The 22,575-nt window shown below is 39.9% G+C and overlaps 1 protein-coding gene across 1 annotated transcript in view; it reads right to left on the bottom strand.

Moving 5' to 3' along the window:
* LOC119440772 (uncharacterized) overlaps nucleotides 1-22,575 on the bottom strand; it is a 68,791-nt gene that overhangs the window by 33,037 nt on the left and 13,179 nt on the right. Inside the window, exon 1 of the mRNA XM_037705651.2 lies at nucleotides 1-22,575. This exon is cut by the window's right edge and continues 13,179 nt beyond it. Coding sequence (XP_037561579.1) covers nucleotides 1-176 — 176 coding nt within the window. The 5' untranslated portion in view covers nucleotides 177-22,575.

Consider the following 22,575-nt stretch of genomic DNA (forward strand, 5'->3'; position numbering starts at 1 on the left):
CTGTCATCACTCTTTTCGTTCCTGCCGTGTCCTTCACTAGTGCAGAGTAGCAGGCTAGAGCAGGATAGCACAGGCAGCCCTATCTGCCCTTCACCTTCTGTAAGTAAATTCTCTTCCTCTATCGTGTTTTGAAGAACTGAGCTTTGCAATAAAAACATATTCACTGAAATTAACATGCACTGTATGACCTAAGCACTTAGCACAACAAGCATGTAACTCTTTAAGGTAAAAACAGACCATGAGTGGCTAATTTCTTGTGTTTATTGCAGTATGCCAATAGCTGAAGACATTCTGCATCAGGATTTACATATTTAACATTAACACACCAGTATTAGCTGCACTTACATGATCAATATGGCTTCCACAAGCAATTACAATGGTGTTCAGAAGGCTCGCAAGCTAGCAGTTGGTGATGCAGCCATGGCAGGCATATGCCAGCGTTGAGTGACACATTCTTTTGTTACACACGCATTAATGCTGGGATCACAACAATCTCAAAAAGAAAAAGCTAATCTAGTACATATAGGAAAAGAAAGCAACAAATCAGATAGCTGAAATGTCCCTTATAATTAGCCAATAGCTCTACCAAAAGTTGACTACTGCTTAAAAACAGTGAAATTTATGAAGCAGGGTTATACTGCAGTGCTACTGACATTTATTGACTTGGTGGGTTGTGTCATCATGCACACGTCAAACCTTTTAAGGATACATTTTAACTTTTCAGTGTGTTTGAATAACTGTTCAAGTGTGCATAAAGCTATAGGACTCCACTTTAAAAGTGAAAATCAGGACATACAAACAGGCTCAACATAATGATATGGGCAAAGCAAATGCACCTGAGCAAGCGAGACTGCACTACGAACATTTACAGTGTGCATCAGATGCTCAGTGTCAAACCGTGCATGCTTGTATGACCTTTAGTTAGCAGATTCACTGCCACCTTTATACATCATAGAACACACAGCAACAAAAACAGCATGTGCTTAAAACAATGTTATAGTCCCCATGTCAATCAAACTTGCACAGAAATGCAGTTACCAAAAAGAGCAAGCATTGTGCAAGCCAAGCTGCTTGAAATTCTCTCTGACTATGCTCGTTGACTTGTGAGAGTTCTGAACTTTGACAGCAGGTCAAAAAGGCATATGGCTTTATTAAAAATAGTGTGGCTCTAAAGCAACTGTGTAAAATGTGCATATTTTTTTTAACATGCTCCAGAAACGTATCCACTGGCCTACTGCCTTCTGCCATAAGTTCCCTAAATCTTTTCTTTTTTCTCCAGCTGCCACACTATACTTTCCAGCTCAATATATTTTTTCCTTTTTTTACGGGTCTTGTGCAAGCTACCTCTAGGCAGAGAAAACTTCTCCTTTTAACTCATTTCTCCATCAAAGGCTTAGTGCCAGTGATATTATTGCTGTGATAATTTAAGTTGAAACCTAAGAAAACAAAACAACTAAATATTCAACAGTAATAACAATACAGTTTGGGCGACATTAAAATAAATAAACCTTGCAAGCTAAACCAATCATATACACCATTTTTTTAACAATACTGTGCTTACAAAGTAAGTTTCACTGCAGCTTATACCAATGTCCAATTTACTGTATCGCAAACTCACAAAATTTCGAAGCCACAACTAGAGGGTGAGGTGCATCATATGTTCAGACATATAAGTCACAAAAATGTTAAGGAAAACAATTCTACATTGCAAATTCATTAATTCTGGACTGCAGAAGTAAGTACTTCAGGTCTTACTGCACAAGTACCTGTAAACGGCAGTGTCTGAAATTATGATGCTGCATAGACATGGTGAAAAAATTTTGGCACTCTCATGACCAAAAGCACATTCCATGAGTGCTTTCATGCATGACAGCGGTGAAGACATAGATATTCGCAATTTTGTGAGCACTGAATTTCATTATGATAAAGTTATTTTATTCCAGGGATGTAATTTTCTGTTTTGCTTTAAGCAGTTTTTGCATAAATTTACGTACCGATTCAAGCATATTCACGAAAACTGCTTCTCACCAATATATATATATGTATGATATCAACTTCCTTCACATCAAAGCATGAGCAAGCTATTCCTTGTGTCCCTGGTTTATACTTGAGGATATTGATGCAAATGTTTTACTTTATATAAGTGTTGCAGCTTGTCTCACATGTGTCGAATAGCCAATCGGAGAAAGCTTTGGAATGTGAAATGCTGCATTGAATCATGGAATCGACACGACAGTTTTTCGGGATAATTATCTCTAGCGATACCCTTCTCAAGTTGATGAAGGGTTTGAATTTTGCAGCATTCGGCCAGCCCACACCTCACAAGATTTGTCTAATGATTTTTTGTACATCTTAAATCATTTTTTCTTATGTGCTAAAGGCTGCTCTGCTTGTTTGTGTGTGTAAATTCAAATGTTTAACACCATTCACGTTTACCATGCATGTGCAGTTCTCATCAACTGTATAAGGCTGCGGAAAGTAACTGATAGACCTCAGTAGAGCTGTTTTTTTAAGAATGTTTATAAAGCTACTTCTGCCACTATAACATGCTTAGACAAATCAGTAATGGTGAGAGGACACTGTGTACTCAGTTTTTAGTTAAAAAACAGTTATTAAAAAAGTTGACTCGACTGATCACACAAGAAACAGCAATACCTGGAAAATAAAAATAAGTGTCATTTTTACTACAGCTTTCTGAGAACATTTGATGCACCTAGCCTTAATATTTGTTCTATGTGAACAAAATTAGCTTTGACAATAAGCACAGACCTTCACTCAATGAACACACCCATAAAGCTAACGAGATTCAACAAAAGATATAAAAGGTTTATAACGTATGTTGACAAAATACATCAGCGTTCATGGCACTCTTGACCCAATCATAACACCCATGCTCGTGCCCACGCACAGTTCAGAACACATTTCTTGCTACAGAATGCCCTTGAAACACTCAACTCTAGGTCTATACAATGCACTAACACACCAATACATGACTATCATGGTGGCCTGCAAGCTATAGCTCACCCATCAGGACAAAAACACGGAAAAGCCACTCCAAGCACATAAATCACATCAAGGCGTCACTAGGTGACAAAAACTTCTTTTAGGAGGCTAAGCCTCGGCACAGCAGACATCAAACAGCCAACAGCAAAAGTCTTGTTCTCCGAGAGGAGTAAAGGAAGCGGACCTTCTAGGAAGGTTCCACACTTGTACATGCAACTTCTGCAGGCACTCAATGCAGACAGAGATGCAAAACTACAGACAGTTTATCGGCTGTGCTGAATGAGCTCTTCCTTATAATTGGCTAACACTTCTGAATAGCAATGTGAATGACTGCAACAGCAGCACATGCACACTGCTTACAAATCTTGCATTGAGCCACCCTACTTCAAAAGGAGAAGGAACACACAGCCCCCATTTATTATTATGCATTAGAATGCAAAGCTAAAAATGGCAGATGCTTTTGCAGCTGTCTCTGCATTAAGAGCCTTACAGACATAAATTACAAGCTCCAAGCAGGAGATGGAGCTTGGAGTTGGACAGCTGGATCATAGACATAGATAATGCATGTCCCTCAAACATGCCTCCCTTCACACAATGGTGCAGAATGCGACATGTGCATGGTATGCAGTATGTTCCTGTGATGACAAATGCTGCAGTTAGATGTAGAAGCCAGACAGGCAAATAATAAATACTGACTAGATAATACCCCTTACAAATATGCTTGAGAGACCTTGGCCAATGTGTCTACATATCCTGTCAGACCAAAACTACAAGCATTAGATACGCTTTTTGTTAAAATGATGTGCTCACTCTGGTGCATATACACCTCTACAAACAAAATATGTGACCTAAGCAGCAGAAGTCAACACCAGTTAACAAGTGCAGTACTCTTCAAGCAACACATGTTATTATGTAGGCAGTACTATTTATGAGCAATAAACACAAGTTACAAGATAAGACATAGGGTACACAGGGACAACAGTGCTCTTTAAGCAGCCTCACATCTGTCGTGAGAGCAAATTGCAAGATCGAAAACAAATTTAAGCAATCCATATTTTATGCATCTTCATTCTGGACTGTAATAGCATCGAGAACAGCAGCACATCTACAGACTTGCGCTAAGAGCTACAAGTGCATTAATGGCAGCTGTAGGAGAATGCTACCTGCACAGTTAAACATGAAATTTTGCACTATATTTCACTAGAGGTTCTGTATGGTCCGACTAGGTGAACGAGATAGCAGTATGGAAAGTTGCACACAAAACTGGGACCTAACACTTTTGGCCTTAAGGAAACTCAGTGCCCAAGCAAGCATACTCAAATTATTTTAGCCTACCAAGAAAGCACCATAGGATGCCTTTCAAGGCATCTTAGAAGGGTAGCTTGTAATAGTTCATAACATGGAAAGTAAAACTGTCCTGCCAATAGACAATGCTGTCAAGAACACCCGAGCCAGATGTAATTTCCTTCAAGATACCATGTACACCTATATTGAAGTTCTTGAAATCCCCACCACTTTTCGTGTTTTATTGTGATGATCTGAGAAATACAATGGCCACTAGATCATACCATGCCAGATGCCCCAGACATTGGGCTTCACCATCTCCCATTTATATTTATTCAAGGGCCATTATTCAGTCCCACTTGGTTATTTTCTATGGAAAATATTTACCTGTGCTTGAATTCCACTCAAATATTGCACAGGTGACATATAGATATATTGCGAAAAAGAAATCAGCCAAATGTCCTATTTTGCAATGTTTTCTTGAGATTTGCTGGTTGACAAAAATGTGCTGTGCTTTCTTATGCATGACTGTAAAAGGCTACTGGCGTGAATTATTGTCTTTAGAAGCAAAGCAATACAGTGAATTTGGTGTATCTCTGAAATTTTAACACATTTAGAGCACTGACAGAACCACTAGTGTGCTTGAAAAGACAGTGAACTAAAGGAACAATTCTTAAGCTGAGAAAGTGGGCTTTAACAGCAGAAAATTGCAAAGTTAATCATATTCAGGAACACATCTATTGGAAAGGTGAACCAAGTAAAAATGCAAAAAAGTGCATTTGATATGGTATGTATTTCTGAATGCTGAGCCTGATGTGCTTTTTGTTTTAAATGAGAAAATATTATTGGGCTTCTATTGGTTCTCCAGTGTAAGTGCACTTCACCACTGTGCGTCTTTCTCTTACGTAACAGAAAGGGCTACGTGCTACCACAGAAAGCTAGCATGCTCCATTTAGGCTCTTACAATCTTTGCAGCCTCTAACAGTACAGCAGACTAAAACTGAAGTTTGAACCGCATATAACAGACTTCCAAGATGTCCTCTGTAATGCTTGTTACTATTGTTCAACACTGACTTTGCAGAAGAAAAACCACAATTGCCAATCATCTCAAAAACCAAAATACAGCTAAGCTTTATGTTTCCAATGCTATCTGGCCTCCTTGGAGCAGACCAACACCATAACTGCCATCACTTCACAATGTTTTACTCTTGGTATATTTCATGTGTATGCATGCTCCAATGACTCTTGTATCTGTGAATACTGTGCAAGCACTGTGAAACAGTCTGTATGTAGGCTGAGTTGCTTTCATCACCAATGCTGGTGATCTTACATTTGTAGGAAGTTATATGTACCAGTCACTGAGCAATGTTTTTGTGGGTGGCTGAGTGAATCCTAGACAAATGTTTGGAATGCAGTGTGCCGACTACCACAATTTTTAGTGATTTTGTGCTTAGCGCGAATACATGAAAATATGTTAGCAGTTTCAGATGGGCCTGACACATAACAGTGAAGTCTCATCATTGACAAGGCGGTGGCACCATCTGGTGGCAGGGTGTGACACCCCTACACCAGTATCAAAACTATGTGATGACTTACATATTGACACGTATACTTATTTATTCTTTTTTCCGAACTGCATTTCACCCACCAGCAACCTAATGTTATCGCTCAGTGCAAGACGTGCCGGCATTATTTTGAACTTACTCGAATTTTGTGGGCAAAACATTGCGGGCATAGCTCTGCCTAACTCCTGTGTTAGTACACAGAAGTAGAACAAAAAGGAGGGAAATGCTGCAACGACGTGGCAAGGACGATGTTTCATTAACTCCCTTCACATGTGACGAACTAAAAAAAAAATTTTTTTGAAATGCATTCGTGAAATGGTTATAGAAGATGCTGCACGGCCCTTTTAATACAACTCTTCGAGAGGAACAAAAAATGTGCATGTACAAACAGAAATGGGCAACATGACTCTGTGGCTCTGTAAATTTGCAGATTTTGTGATGGAACTTTTTTTACACTAAGTAAAATGTAAAGTACTAAAAGGCAAAATATTCCTTTCCTTTTTTTTAACCCTTTAACTCCCAAATGTTTTCATAAAGAGGTCCACAAAATTTTTTTTTTATTCCACCAAATTATTGCACATTATATCTGTGCTCCAAAATTTTATGCATGTATGGTATATCTCTCATATTAACCTGAAATAATAAAATACGTGCTCTAAAAGAGAGACTTTGCCTCTGTACACGTGTAAAGTTCGAGCATAATTATCTGAACAGATGGTAATGAAAAGAATTGAGAGCATCAAAGAATGTGTTCAGGCACTGAAACTATGATGCACAGTGTGAACTGAGCTGCCAAGTGAAACTCGTCTTCGGCAAGCAAAGCAGGAAAAGCTGTGGCCTGGACGAGTATGGCTCGTCTTTGGTGATATTTGTACAAACAGCCAAGATGAGTGCAGTTCGAGCTACCTTGATAGTTAAAGGGTTAAGTAACTACGCTGCCACTGAACGATATCAAAGAACAAACCACACGAACATAAAGTACTGCACTGAGCTGGCATATTAAAATGAAATTCAGAACCATTGCCTACGCATCACAAAATGCATACTTTGGACTCTACAAGTTACTATACATGCACCTATTTTGAGTAGCACAAATGATAAAGGTTAGAAAACAGGCCTTTCTAAGTACAAACTGGGGGCTCTTCCATTATGGCAGCCAATTTAAAATTTTTATTATACTCAGCAATATAACTCATGGAATAAACATTGATCAAAATGAGAGCATTATAGTGTAAGAGTACTAACAGTGTACCCCATTCAGTATGCCACAAAATGTACTGTCTAAACCTCATCCCCATTTAAGTATTAAAATGCCCACTAGATTCATAAAATATAATTTGCATAATTAGCTAACCAAAAGTGACTTTATTAGCACAATAAATGTACTAAGGGTGCTGTGCTTGTCAAGACTGTCAAAGTTCTAACTATACATCCATGCTAAATTCATTTAAACTGAGAAAAATAGCTATAACATAGCAAACATAAAACAAAGTACTCGTAGTGCATAGATGTAAAGACATTTTTACATTATTTAATTTCCACATTGTTCAGTGAAGAAGTACCATGCAGGAGTTATCTGTATAGTGTTTTTAATATTAAATAACCTATAATAGTTGCCATCTTAAGATTGCATCCATGACAACAAAACCGAGGGTGACTTAAAACATGAACTAATATAGGATCTCATTTCAGTTGTTCCATTCCTATTGTTAATTGGCAGATGGGCTAGAACCAAACACTTTTGACATGCAAGGGTAATTTGCATGATGGTGTTACTGCCAATTTTGTCAGGACTCAATTTATAAGACCTCCTTCATTCCTGATAATTATATTTACCAGAAATGATTATGACACTGTTAGTATGATGCTCATTATTTAGGGGACTTCGATGTTGCCTTACAAGCAATGAGAGTGGACGTTAACAATAAATGCATATATGCATACACATTCAAGCACAGAAAATATAAATGCAAATTCCCATTAAATTTTCATTAAGATAAGCATGGCTCCATGAACACTACTGAAACTGTTAAGAAGAAAATAGAAGCTTGGTACAATCACTTCAAAGATAACCAGGACTCTCAAAGAAATGATGGAAATTTCTAGTGTTTTAAGATGTGGGCACATGACTGAAGGAAAGCAAGCAAGTTCAAAAGCAAGTAAGTTTTTGTAAGTTCATCCAGATTTACTATTCTATGACTGGGTACTGTTACAAGCTCAGATGGAACTTCATATGTATAGTGGGTTGGCGTAGAAGTTATTTCCATTTTTCAGCAGAACTTTTTGCAAATTTTTGTGCAAGTGGGAGAATTTTTTGTTTTGTGGTACATGTGTGGGTGCACCCAGCAGACCACCCTTGTATCTGCAGGGATCTGCCGCCGCATCCTCCTGTTAAAAATGGGCCATTCCACCACACCGTTTCATGACACTTGGCCCAAACACCTTATAAAAGAATGCAGGAAGGGTTTGATCATTTTCAGCACGACTACAGTATTGGAAACAACCAGTGTTCTGGATGCTCGACTGAAGTTAATATTAATGATTTACTGCTAATTATCAATTAAACCTGCCTTTGATCACATCGACTACGCTTCTCACATGCCCCACTTCCCAATTTATCAACCATCCTGAGGGAGGTGTGGGCCTTTGAGCTGGAATTGTAACAGCACAAACAGCTGCCACCGAAATCGCGTGTGACTGGGCTGTTATGCCCCACAGCACACGTCCACCATAGGCGAAAGTTGAAGCGTACAAATGCGACAAGGTTCTGGGACGGCTATTTTCACTCGGATAGGATCAGAAAAGCTAAATTTTGTCAGACGTACGCCCATGCATCGTCGGAGCACGATCAATTCGAGAAGGAAACTATGTTCACACAACTACGACAGCCAAATGCGTAAACGACGTGAGCGAGAGCAACGCAGCTACCATCGAGCAGAATGTGGCGCCTAGCCAGATCTGTCACTTTGGCGTCTTTTCCATAAGCTTCCATCGAGCTTTCATCGCACACCGCTCGCTCCGCCAGATACACCATGCGACACTTGTGATTACAATGCACCTTGGACAGTTGAATGCTCAAAATTATAACGGCGCAGTGCTTCCGCTTTGGCAGAGTAGAAAATAGCGTTTTATGCAGTCGCTGCCTGCGTTTGTGGACCCCCCCACAGCGTTCCCCCTTTTTTTTTCTTTTTTTTTTTCCTTTTTTGAGTTTTTCGGTCTTGGACCACACGAAGATAAATAAGGCACGGACGACGCTTGCCGGCAGACGAAGCAACTTTCAAGGAACGCAACGCTGCAGCGTCGGACGCCCGAAACCCACGTACAGCATAGTACGGCTGTCGGAAGTCCTTGCGGTGAAGGAGGGCATTGCACCCACGTCAGCTCTTCGACACACAACAAACGAAAAATCAATCAAACTAAATGCAAAGTCCATCAAGACCCGATTATTGCTCGCTCTCCGTTCTTTCAAGTTCCGACAGAGATGCAAAATAATTTACTCCCCAAACGGCGCGAGCTTCTGGCGAAAATCGCACACAAACGAGGTCAAGCGAGCGTCCATTTGAACAAGACAGGGCGCCTGATCCCCTCCCCAAGGCTCGACAAGTGCGTCATGCATACGGCCGTAACACGTACTACGGTGAAGACAGGGGATGCAGTATCCGGACGTATGATCACGAAACACTGGCGCGAACTTTAATGCGCCGTTATTACCAGCTAGCCTAGGCCTACTGGGCCTTACGGGCGCTGCAGATGTGACGTGCAGGCGCTCATCAAGGCTTTCCATAACTGTACGGACCTACCGCACAAGCTGCTGCCACAGCCGCAAGCTGCAGCTGTTTGAGAAACACCCAGAGGTTTCGGTTACACCTTTCTAGTAATGCGTGCACACGCAGTTTTCACGCCACTGCGTTGCAACCGCGAGCATTTGCCCCAAAGAGAACACTAGCAAGCACCAAAATGAACGTTCTCACATAGCCGACGCTGCAGTTTTCAGCCGGTCTGGCCTCGCTGAACGAGAAAAATTCAGCACAGTACTCCGGATGCAAAGAGCGTTACGTGCGGCGCGATTGGCCGAAGCTGCCTTGTGCTTCTTATTATTTTCAGGCCACCGCACACTGAAATGACTCCTTCAGACACGTTCAAATAGGAGATTGCCTCTTTGTCATTAATTCTTGTTTTCTTAACAAAAATACATATATAAAGCCGGATCGCCCCTTGCCTCTACGGATTTTCTATTCTCTCCTCTCTCCATTTCGTTTTGCCGGTTTGCTTTTCTTCTAAAGAATAAGAGAAACCTGTAGACAGAAAACCAAAATAAGAGCGAGAGTTTAAAAAAATAAAATAAAAACAATCTACTTCTCTTGAGCTTCTCTAGAGTCGTTCCAGGCGGCGCTAGCTGCCTGAAGGAGCAATAGCGATGGTGATGCAGAAAACCCCGCTGGAGGGAGCATCGACGGTCGCATCATATTACTCCAATTCTGTGCGTCAGAAGTTGGAGCGACCATTGCCGGTTTGAAGCCGGCGTTTTTAGCGCCACGGCTTGATGGGACGTTGTGTATCTTTCTCTTGTGAGCGTAAACGTTGTTGCGCCACAGGAACGATTTGTTGCATATGTCGCAGCGGTAGCGCTTTCGCTGCGGGGTGTGCATGGTCAGATGGCCGTCGTAGTTACTTTTGTTCGAAAAAGTCTTGTGACAAATAGGGCATTCCAGGTCAACGGGCTGTCCGCGCTTTCCCAATAGCGGCGGCCGGCCGCGCCTCCTTGGCACGGGGGCACCTGCAAGATGAACAAAGAGAAAGGAGGAATGAGATAGGTTGCGGCTTCCTTCACATATTCTCCACACTACAATTCTGCACTTTCTACGAGACGGCCGCCCACCACGCGGCGTAACAAAGAAATACACTTTACGTCAGGGGAAGCATACATCACGTGCTTCCTGGTGGCCCCACATACTAGACAAAGACTGGAGTGCAATGTGACCTTTGATCTTTCAGGTCCATTTGAGTCATCTGCACTTTTCTCACCTAGTTCCGAAGGTATTTTACTGCTGCCAATATCGCAGCACCCACACACAGTAACTACTTATATAACTTGGTATAGGCTTTGTGCATGGATTAAGAATTCCATCCATTACATAAGGGGTAGTGCAGACATGGAAGACTTTCAGACGTGGCTAAGGTGAGCATGGAACTAGCACTGAACTAGTGTGAACCAGTTCAAAAAGTGCAGGTGAAATGGCCTTCAGCTTGTGCTGGTAAAAAAAATCTTGAACCCGTATTCACAAGATATTTCTTATGTGAGAGAATTTCCTCATTGGCTGCCACTAGTCAGCTGCCCACCAATTATAATGACCGCATAATAACAAGACCACCACAGGGGTTACAATTTCAAGTTGCAGTCAATAAGCATTAAAGCACTCTTCCAACACATAGCTCTCATGAACTCTCGTGATGCAAGGCACTCCAAGAGCAGTAACAAGATAACTTGACTAGCAAAATAACAACCAACAGCAACACTTCATATATATACCAGTACGGGCAGCGGACTGCAGCGTGGTGAAAACAACACACAAGGAAACATGATATAGTTGTGTTAGAATGAGCCAACATTAGCACACAGCATATGGATAATTACTTTTATTGTTCTTATACAGTTGAAGAGTTGATTGCAACAATATATAGGGTTCAGACAAAGCTAACACATGCTTTTACAGATTTGAGGCCAGAGTTTTTTAAACTTTGCTCCATGAATGCTTTAGCATCACTGCCATTGCTCTGACAGCTTTCAAATTCATGTGGCACTGACGGATACAGGCTGCTATTGTAGTCAGCACAAGGCTGGTTCTTGCAGTCAGGTGACTGTGTCTATGGTGTTGATTCACCACCGACTTCCACCTTTCACCAACAGCAGAGACCATGCACACACACGTCTGTGATGCTGTTTGTTCATGACACCATGCCTAGAGCGTCAGCTGAATTTATGTTCTCTTTCTTTAATTTGATTATGTAGCACCATACAATCACTAACAAGTGGATAATCGTCATGATAGATGTAACCATTGTGCATCTGTCTATTGCTCTATGTCACAACTGGAATAGTGAACAGGGGTACTTTTCCATTGTTTTAAAATTCTGCAATGTTGCTCCAGTTTATGTTCCTTCTACAGGAAGAAATCCCAGTCTATCTTGAACGACCCTTGCATATTTTAAATTTATAAGCACTGCACAATAATATCGGTGTCACATGGCGCACTTTTGATCGTGATCAAACCCGATCGGGATCGAATTTCTCGGTCACGATTGGCTCCCTTGAGCAAGCTGAGGGAGGAAGCCAATCACGGTCGAAAATTTCGATCCGGATCGGGCTCGATCGCGATCGAGAGTGACCCGTGTGACACCGGTATAACTTTTGAGAAGCTTTACCAAAGTTCACTATATACAAACAATCATGAAGTAAATGCATAGAACCTTTTTGAAGCATCGTCACAGATGTACTCTGCATGCACATCACATATCAAGCTAGAACAATAATAACTGCGGCGACTTTGGCAAGATTTGCTAAGTCACTTGTTTGATAAGTTAAAACCCTCTTGCATTATTCATATTTAAAACAGTGTCATTCACAAAGAGTTGACAATACCAGGCTGCTGTGGAAGCTTATTTAGTTACCAATCCGTCTATGATGGCACATCTATCTTCAAGTAAACACCACATGGCACGCTAGTAGTAAGGCGCTGCTACGTACTTCGGAAAATAATATGCATAAATATGGCCAATACAACCACTGAATAGAGAGAAAAAGAAAGGCCAACTTGAATGTGCCAGCATTGTAACATGCAGTGTACAGATAGATATGGATGGTCACTGCTGTAACTAAGCAAATCCTTACAGCCACGTTAGGTGATTTAAATCATCTAAACCACTTATATAAATCATTAATGTAGTTTACTACATTCGTAGGGGTTCTTGTGTGGATTTTCACATGGATGTTCTGTGGGCAATTAATAACGACAGTTTCCTTGCTCTGACATGTCTATCACCTATATGTCATTGCTTACGCTTTTAAAATGAGCTGTGTAACATGCCCACAGAGCCCAAAAGGATGCACTTTTTGCTTGCTTTTTGTGTGGTATAGTGCAAGAAGTAAGTGAATTAGCATTAAAATTTTTATGGGGTACTTGTTGTGCTGTCCCATAAGGGTGAACTTCTGCATCAATGTAGGTCATAAAGCATCACTTAAGTGCCTGTCGGTGAATGGACATAAATATGATGAGTGGTTTATGTCCCATATGTCTAAAAATGCTGGAAAAACTTTAAAAAATCAATATTTATACTGAGAGCAGTCAGTTCCAAGGGTATTTATAAATCCAAAGAAGTTACAAACTAGATTATTATCTTTAAGGAAATGTCTCCACTGCTCAATACATGGTATACTGTAAATTTCTGTACATTGTACAATCAAGCCCTTTGTAATGGCACTGCTTGGCATTTTCAAGCTGCATTGCACAATTCTACAGTGATATGCTGCATAGCGTTTATGCCATCCTTGATGCTGATTACACTGAATTACAGCAGAAGACAAGAGTTGAACTGATGGTACTAACCAACAATGCTACATCAACACCTAAACAAAGAAATTTCACCAAAAGACATGACTTTAACCAAAAATAAAAACAACTGGTAAATTAAGTACTAACTACATCTGTATTGGGAAGCATCTACATGACATACACTAGAAGTTATCACAATTTTGTCACATATTTCTAACGTAGTGTGCCTTGTACTTTCAAGTCAAAGACAATATGTTGTCTCATAGCACAGCCTCATAGTAGTGGGCACGTAGTATAAACAAAAGGAAATCATGCACAAGAATAGTGGCACCTATTGTTGCCCGAAATAACTGCACCTCAAAGCTGTGAAATATTGGGGAATGTAATTGTATCAATCTTTGGTGCTGACAAGCACTTGCTGGGAAACATATGAATACCACAAATTCACAGTGGACTGCTCTGATACCATACAAAATTCAAATTCAGACAGAACCCATCCTTTGCGAATGTATTTTGTTAATGCGATTAGCTATTCAATGGTGGTGCACATGTAATTTAATTGGTGGTGGAAGATTCCTTCATGAGAGGATTGGTAAAGATCTGGTTTAAAGGTAAATAGAGAGAACTGAAAGAGCCACTGCCGAAATGCGTCATGTACGAGTCGTGTACTGGAACCAGGGCTCCTCTCTCATGCTCCCCTTTGGACACGCTGTGCCATATAGTGGTGCATGCACGAAGTCCCCTTCCTTTTGCATGACATTCGAGATTGCACCGATGACATGCCAGTGCATGCTAACAATAAGAATTAATCCCTCATTGCCCAGCCCTTATCGTGGTCGAGCGGACACAGCATTGGGGTGCTGTGCTTGGGGACCCAGGTTCGATACCGACCAGTATACAAGTTTTTCAAGTCTCGTTTTTTTTTATTGGAAAGACCACCGGAGTAAGAAGGCTAGAAACACGGTGCTAACCACTAAGTGGGGGAAGTAGGCTAAGACTGCTAATCACATTAAAAAGAACCTTATGAATTTATGGACCCCATGCAGAATGCATTGATGCACAACCACTGAAAAGGTAACTTTTTTTTTTAATCATACACGCAAGCCGCGTACTCCCTGCCTCCTTAATGCAGAAATTCTAGTATTATGGTATGAAGTAGCTTCTGTGTAAATGGCCCCACCATCTGCAGCAGCATCAAAAATAAAGTTGCAATTAGCGAAATTGTCACAGAAGTTACTCGCCAAAAGTACTTCAGAAACTGGTTTTCTATAGAAAGCCAAACTCCTGTAGAAACTGGAAACTGCTGCGTATGACCAGTGTATGAGAACTGAAAACAAGCTGCATTACACTAATATTTGTCCACAGCTGCAGAGATATGAGTTGTGTGCAAAGAAATTAATGCATTTCAATAAAGTGATAACAATTTACTGCACTTGATTAGTGCAAAAGGTCACTTGTGCTATACTGCAAAGCTAATTATCCAGAGTATCTACACCTGCGGTGGCTTGTTTGAAGAGAATGTAAAAAATCTTAAAACAGAATTTAATTACCTGTGAAATTTCCCAATATCATGTAGATTCTGGCAACAACTATGATTTAGAGCGTTAGTGTGAAAGTGATAGCAGCAGCTGCCACTATAAATTCGAGGCAGAGAAGCCATAGATCCTGGCGTTTCTGGTTAGTGCAGAACATGATATTCACATTTGGTGAATGTGACTTTGTGAATCACAAATGCGAGTTTATGAATCACAGTTTGTGCACACTCCGCACTGCCTCCATGTGACTGCTGCAGCAAGTCATAAATGTTGTGCCAGAACTGGCAGTATAGAATTCACAACTGATTACAATCAACACTTTCAAATTATCATTTTTGAAGAAGGATCGTGGATTGGGCAAGCTGGAACTTATCCATGACAGCAGCATGCAGCAAACAAACAGATGTCCCATTTTTCACTTTCTGTGTTGGTTTACTATGCACTGCTTCGAACTTTGAAATTGATTCTGAACATTGATGAATTGATTTGAAAAGATGCCTTCAATAATTGATTCCAAGCATAGAGAGTACCCGTGTATGCACGCAAAGTTTGAAGCAGCAATGCTAAGCCTTTTGCCTACAACAACCATTCTTATAGTTTTACACTCTGTTCAAAGGAGCATTTTAGAGGCTCTAGAGTGCCCCCAATATACTTATAATTTTGAAAACTGTCCATCATATTCCTCCAAATGCATGCTTTATTCCTACGAAGTTTGATCTTTCTCTGCTTACTAGTTCACTAACAGAATCTTTTTCGTCTACCACCCCCACCCTGGCAAGTATAGAGAAGAATCCGAATTAGCACAAATTCAATCATTTTCTATGGTGTTTCCAGAGCACCTACAACATTAAAATTTCTCCAGCATGCTCTTTTCAAGACACCCTTTATTCATACCAAGTTTCGTCCCAAATACAAAACCTACAGTTCTGAAATGCCATGCTGTTGGATGTTCCCCAGCGTGCCAAGAATTTATGGTTTCTGTCTCTCTTCTGTTGTGCCTTTTGCTATAGCACAACATTTCCACCAAGCCCCAAGACACAATAACAACTTTCTTAATTTCCCACAATGTTTCTAATTAACACACTTTAAGATGCCCAGCATACCCTTCAAATTTAATTGTGCTAGCTCCATGAAAAGAGAGAACGAGCGAGAGAAAAACACAATGCTCAAGAAAGCCATTTTAAGAAAAGAAGCAACAGAAGCATGTAAGGAACATGCAAGCTAAAGTACCAAGTGGACAACATGAAAAGTAAGTCATACATATGAGAATGGATGGGCTGGAGGCAAAATGATCTTAAGTTCATGTGGTTACATGTGGTCCTACTGGTTTTATACTGCGAAGCGAAATTTATTACTTGATGCCACGCAGAAAGAGGATTTCCACATGACTCTATACAATGCTTTGCATTTCCAGAAGGCCACCAGACTGCCCGAAGAGAAATGTCGTGCATTCTGCTTTTGTTTCTCCATGACAGCGTCCTGGGAGGACTGTGCACCACATTGCGCTCACATTTGGTGAAATTGGGGAGCTGGTAAGTGCAAATGTTTCACAATTTGGGATTAATTATAAGCTTTGCAAAGAACTACTCACTCTTTTTCTCCCTATTTTTAGTCATCCTACGAAGTAGGGAAGTGTGTTTGCCCGCTGGGAGAACTGAGAGTGGCGCCAACTTTATATATGATGGAAATATAGGGGGGCACGCTATGTCTGAAGTTTATGCAAAATTTAATGTGCACACATGCACTAATTACATTACACAAGCATTATATGCATGTTTTCCCGATGTAATGGGGGAGAATGAAATGTGACACACCCAAGTTTAAATTTGCACGAAGTGGAATCCATGTCATGAGTCACATGAGGGCAGGTTTAAAGTGTGCAATTTATTCACAGGCAATTAAAATTCTTAATACAAGTGCTTGTAAAAACCAGCTTCAGTGGAAATTAGGCTGCAGTTCTGCCAGGTTGCATGAGTTTACTGTGCTTTTTCCATTCTGTTCCTATTAGAATTTGCCCATTGTGACAAGGTTTCAAACCCGTGATCTTGTGCTCGGCAGCAGGACAACACAACCACTGAGGCAAGTACTTTGCTCAGATCTAAAGCTCAGTGAACAGAATGCTAAGCTATTTCACCATCACCTTTTTTTGGCTTTGGTTGCTTTATTACAGAGCTGGTCTGTCACCTAGGCAAGTTTCTAGACGACAGTCCCACAGATATTGTTTCACATTTCTGACACACCTGCCTGGGCGAAGTTCAAAGGAAGCTGAAGCATTCATGGCATTATTTTCTTTGGTTTTTACATCCCACCCAGAGAAACTCTTGCAATGTCACATGTAAACATACTAGCGCATAAGAGATAAATGGCACAGCTGAGAAAATATACTCAATGGGCAAGAGCCTGAAAACTGCTAACATCTACTCTAGTGATACTTGCCCATAGTGACTTTCCATGCATCATTCATAACATGTTAAGTGTCTGGAATAATGGTTTATTAGAAGGAGGCTTATGGTGCAGGAGGGGAAAAAAAAAAGACTAGTGACGGTTAACCATGCCCTAACACATAAATAACCAAGAAACCGGCAGCTCACATATGACAGCAATATAGAAAAATAGATCAGTTTAGACAACACAGCACAACATTCACATTTTGGCCTTCTGAGATCAACAAGAAAGCACTGTTATAATTAACGGACATAACATTCAGCACTTTTCACAATGCATGGCAATAAGGTAATGTCACTGCCTATATACAAAATGATGCTTTTTAACACCGAAGCTTAGTCTACAGAGCAGTCAGGATATAATGGAATGTGTCAAACAACAAAGTGTCATAGTCTCTCAAGCTTACAGTCTTCAGATGCCAGTGCCATCTGCTATTAAATCTTTTCCTTGTTTATTTATTGCACTTTTGTCTTTACCACCAAGCACAAAGACATGCACATACTCCACCGGTACATAGAAGCACTACGCAGCAAGTGGTCCCAATAAACATCACACATATACTCCACAGACACATACAGAGTGTTCATTTGTAAGTTTTACGGAATTTTTAGAAATCGCCTGTGGCAGGTAGCATAATTCTTATCATTGAGCTGGATTATTCCATGAGGCAGACATAAGTAGCACGAGAAATCAAAACACATATTCAACTAATTACCAAAAATTCATTTAATTAATAATTACTTTATGACACATATTGCAATTTACGAATTGTAGCCGGTGAGCTTGTCAGGCGTATCCATTTAGAATGAATTTCCAGAATATCACCAGTTTGGAGATATGCGCCGTCAAACTCGCCATAAAAATACACTGTTGCTCCACTTACTTTTTTACCAAAATGCCGTTTTATACATTGAAGCACAAAAGTAACTGGAACGCCCATGTATTTCGTCCCACACTTTGGGAAATAAGATCTCGAAGCTGGTGTCATCCTGGAAATTCATTCCAAGTGGATACACCTCGCACACTCACCGGCTACAATTTGTAAATTGCAATATGTATCGTAAAGTAATTAACTAGGAAGTGAATTAGTCAATTTTTGTTGATTAGTTCTATGTGTTTATTAGTCAATTTTTGTTAATTAGTTCTATATGTGTTTCGAATTCTCGAGCTAATAATGTCCGCCTCTTCGAATAACCCAGCTCAACGATAAGAATTATGCTACCTGTCACATGCGATTAAAAAAAATTCTGTAAAACTTAAAAATGAACACCCTGCATATTGAGAACTGTCCACATACAAAAAAATCACCAGTTTCAAGGTTACATCTGACCAGTTGCCAATTCTTTGAAATAAGGACTCATTATTTTGAGCCTGATAAGTGTAGAGATTTTTTCACCTTCTGCCACAGTACTGCACCCAACTGAAGCCAAGACATAGTTTGTGTTACGTGAACCAGAGCACACACTTTATATTTTGTGCGACTGTTACAATATCATGTGAGTTTCCTGGCGAGTGACCTCTTCTAATTAATGAGACAGGTAAAATTTTTCAATTAGTTATTTTTAGAGCATATGTTAAACAATTAAAAATAAAAAGAGGCTTTGCAACAATACTCACATGCTAACACTTTAAAAATTATGCAGGTGAAAGAAAATACATGATCAGTTTGAGAAGTTTATACCTAAGCTGCTTAGGTATAAACTTCTCAAACTGATCATGCATTTTCTTTCACCTGCATAATTTTTAAAGTGTGAGCATGTGAGTATTGTTGCAAAGCCTCTTTTTATTTTTTGGCAATGTTTTAAAGTTTAACAGCAAGCAGTGAACTAAGAAAACAAGAGAACAAGACAAATTTTTAAAGATTGACTTGGTGCCTGTACATGTCCTTTAGTACTCGCAATAAAGGCAAAAAAATTTGCTCTGTGCGTAAAGTATGAAGGGGGAAAAAAAGGGGAAGAAAGAAAATGCATGACAACGTAGTCTTTGTCATCTATTTTTATACTTAAAGCTCAGTTCTAGTGCTTTAGCTTCATTTTGAACATTAAATTAAAATTAAATTCTGGCATTTTGATCACCTGGGGTTTTTTCACGTGTACATGTGTACCGAATGCACGGTACATGAACGTTTTTGCTGTTGCGCCCCCATTGGAATGCCACTGTCGTGGCCAGAATCAAACCCGCAACCTCAAGCTTAGTAGTGCAACGCCATAGTCGGTGGGCTACCGCATTCTTTAATGTTCATTGTGAACATTAAACACGTACAGATCCTCAAATAAGAATTGACATTGCTGTTATTTTTGCTCTGGCAAGTGCTTGCTCTTATATCTGACAATGTTAGCTCTCTGCCAGGCAGTTCTAAATTGTACTCAACAAACGTATAGTTGGCAGCCTGTGCATTGTGTGAAGGACATGCAACTAGTACTAGTACCAACAAAATTTAAAATGTAGGGGATTGAACATCCCAACATTGTACAGTGTAAGCGATGCCGTAGTGGGGAGTGGGGTTCTTTAACATGTGCACTATGCGTGGTACATGAGCGTGTTCTTTGCATTCCGCTCTAATTGAAATGTGGCTGCTGTAGCCGGGAATCGAACCTGCGATGTCACTGTCAGCAGCACTACACCATGGTCACTGAGCCACCACAGCAGGTACTAAGAATGAGTCGATCAGGGGCTTGAATGATACTTCACACATTCATCGCAGGGTGTGGGATGAAATGCCACCGTTAAAGGATTCCTCTTAAGATTGCATAATTAAGCACCTGACTTCACACACTAGCTCCCAGCCAAGTATTCTCACGTGTATTGAGCTCACATAACTTACCTTTGTTATTTCTCCAGTTATGAAAGGCTAAGAATCAGGTCCATGATCAGTGCATTACAGATGAGCAGTATCTGTTTAAAGACGTCGTAAAATTAATTGTTCTTGGCAATCAATTGTTGCTAGGTTGAAATTATGCAAGATAAGCTACATTTTCATTACAATGAACAGCAGCAAATGCCACTCTTGTAACAATCATAGAGTGAGCTCTATTTTGCATCCCTTAGGGGCTGCCAGAACACTGATCTGAGAAAAGGCACAATATTTACTAACATCAAATTCATGAACATCACAGGTATTCATAATGGAATGAAAAAGATTAACTATTACAATGTTAAAGCATAATTATCAAAATGTTGGCACAGATCAGAAGCCTAGCACAGAGAGTTAGCACAAATCAACATCTGCTGTGTGCGCAGTCCGGCAATGTCGAATGAGCCCATGCTTCCATTTGAAAGCCTTGTTGCACAAAGTACACTCATAGGCCAGCCGGTTCCGGTCATGCAGCACCATGTGTCGTTTCATGATGAAATAGTTGCAGAGAACTTTGTGGCAGATTGGGCATTCGGCAGGACCAAGTTTTTCTTCTGTTTGCGCCATTTCTACAGTTTCATCATTTGATGTGTCACCAGCAACGAGCGACGCCAGCGAGGATGTGAACATGTCCCAGTCTGCAAGAAATGAGAAACAGTGCTGAGCTGGGCCACAAGCTATGTTCAGCTATGTTCACATATGAGAGCACAATTGCGCTTTATGCCTCATGCATTCAGTTACCGAGCACAAAACTGCAAGTTTAGTCTATGGATGTATCAACTATGTTTTGAGCCTGTAACAATGCATTATTGAAATGCTAAGCGCTGGCAGTCAATCCTCTAGGTGCATTTAACCCTAAGTGCTGAATGAGCATATATAAGTTATGGCTTTTGGTATGTAGCACCAAGGTAACAGTAGTACATCATTTACTGTACATGGTTCTTGTATTCTGCTATTTGCACACAAATATTAAGGATTTACTGCAAACATCAAATGTATTAATCTGTATCCTAATATTCTACTGGAGAGTTCAAAAAAGAAAGGATTTTTTTTTTTCTGACTAACATTTACAGGGTATCTTTTTTCAACAGATTGATATGATGTACTGTTTTACATTTCACACACTAGCAGCATTAACATACTAAGCCTTCATGCCACAATATTTTATATAAAAATGCTCCTCATGCATGACAATCTGCCCAAACAAATAATCAGGGGCATATAGAATAGCTCTTTCAGCAAGCATAGTTGTCCTAACTTAAGATGGGATCTGATGGTTAACATAGTCCCCCTTTCCCTTCTTTTTATCACTTTCACTAGAGACATCCATAAACAGACATGCATGAAGAACAAGTACCCATCCCATTTGGGTCCTTCTTATTTATGTCTATTCATACTTGCAAATGTCAATGCCAATTATGAAAAAAAAAAAAAAAAGTTCAAATGTTTGTTATACTGGTTTTAGCATTTCTAAATTCAGAACGATCAGCTATAACTTGAGAAGAACAAGTCTTGCATAAAAAGAAGAGGCCCGAAAATGTGACACATGTAGACACAGCTCTCATCTACTGTCTCACACAGAAGCATGTATGTTGCATTCACATTAGCCCATAACCAACGCTTACTTCAGATGAAACGCATATCAGCAATAACATGCTGCCAGCTGCTTTTATTAACAGAAAGAATCTGCAGCATTTATTATGCAATCCTGTGACATCAGTGACACAGAAAAGTCATCCACTGCATTCACATTGCATCAGCTTAAGTGAACAAAGCATATGCATTACATATTTACAATTTTGTTCCTTTTAATGAACAGATTCCGCATAATTTGAGGTCAGTGGTGCAATACAGTTTACAATTCAATAGCTGTCGCATCAATAGACGTGAATTATTGCATAAGCTATCACTTTTGACGGTTTGATATGTGTACTTAATCAACTTGCTAGAAAGATATAAATTAAAGTGTCACTGACTTCATATAAAAATTACATTAATCCTATTATGATGCATTAAGCACAGTCATTTATTTGCACTTACATCTCCATATGACATGAGGATCATATAAACTATTAAAGCAAGTACTTTCAGGCACCAGTGAATAAATAAATTAATCAATAAATGAATAAATAAATATGCAGTCACCTATCTGATCTTTCCTTACTTCCAAAAGCACGGACACTTTCTTACTTTGAGTTAACATTAATCGGCAAGCATGACATCTGTTTCTTACTAAATTATTATCCAAAAACTGGTGACTGAAAGACTGCAGACATTTAGCCATTTCCTCACATGTTGAAATCATTATTGAGCTCTACTAAAAGGATTGACATAAAAAA

This window comes from Dermacentor silvarum, chromosome 2, assembly GCF_013339745.2.
Source record: "Dermacentor silvarum isolate Dsil-2018 chromosome 2, BIME_Dsil_1.4, whole genome shotgun sequence".
Classification (NCBI taxonomy): Eukaryota; Metazoa; Arthropoda; class Arachnida; order Ixodida; family Ixodidae; genus Dermacentor; species Dermacentor silvarum.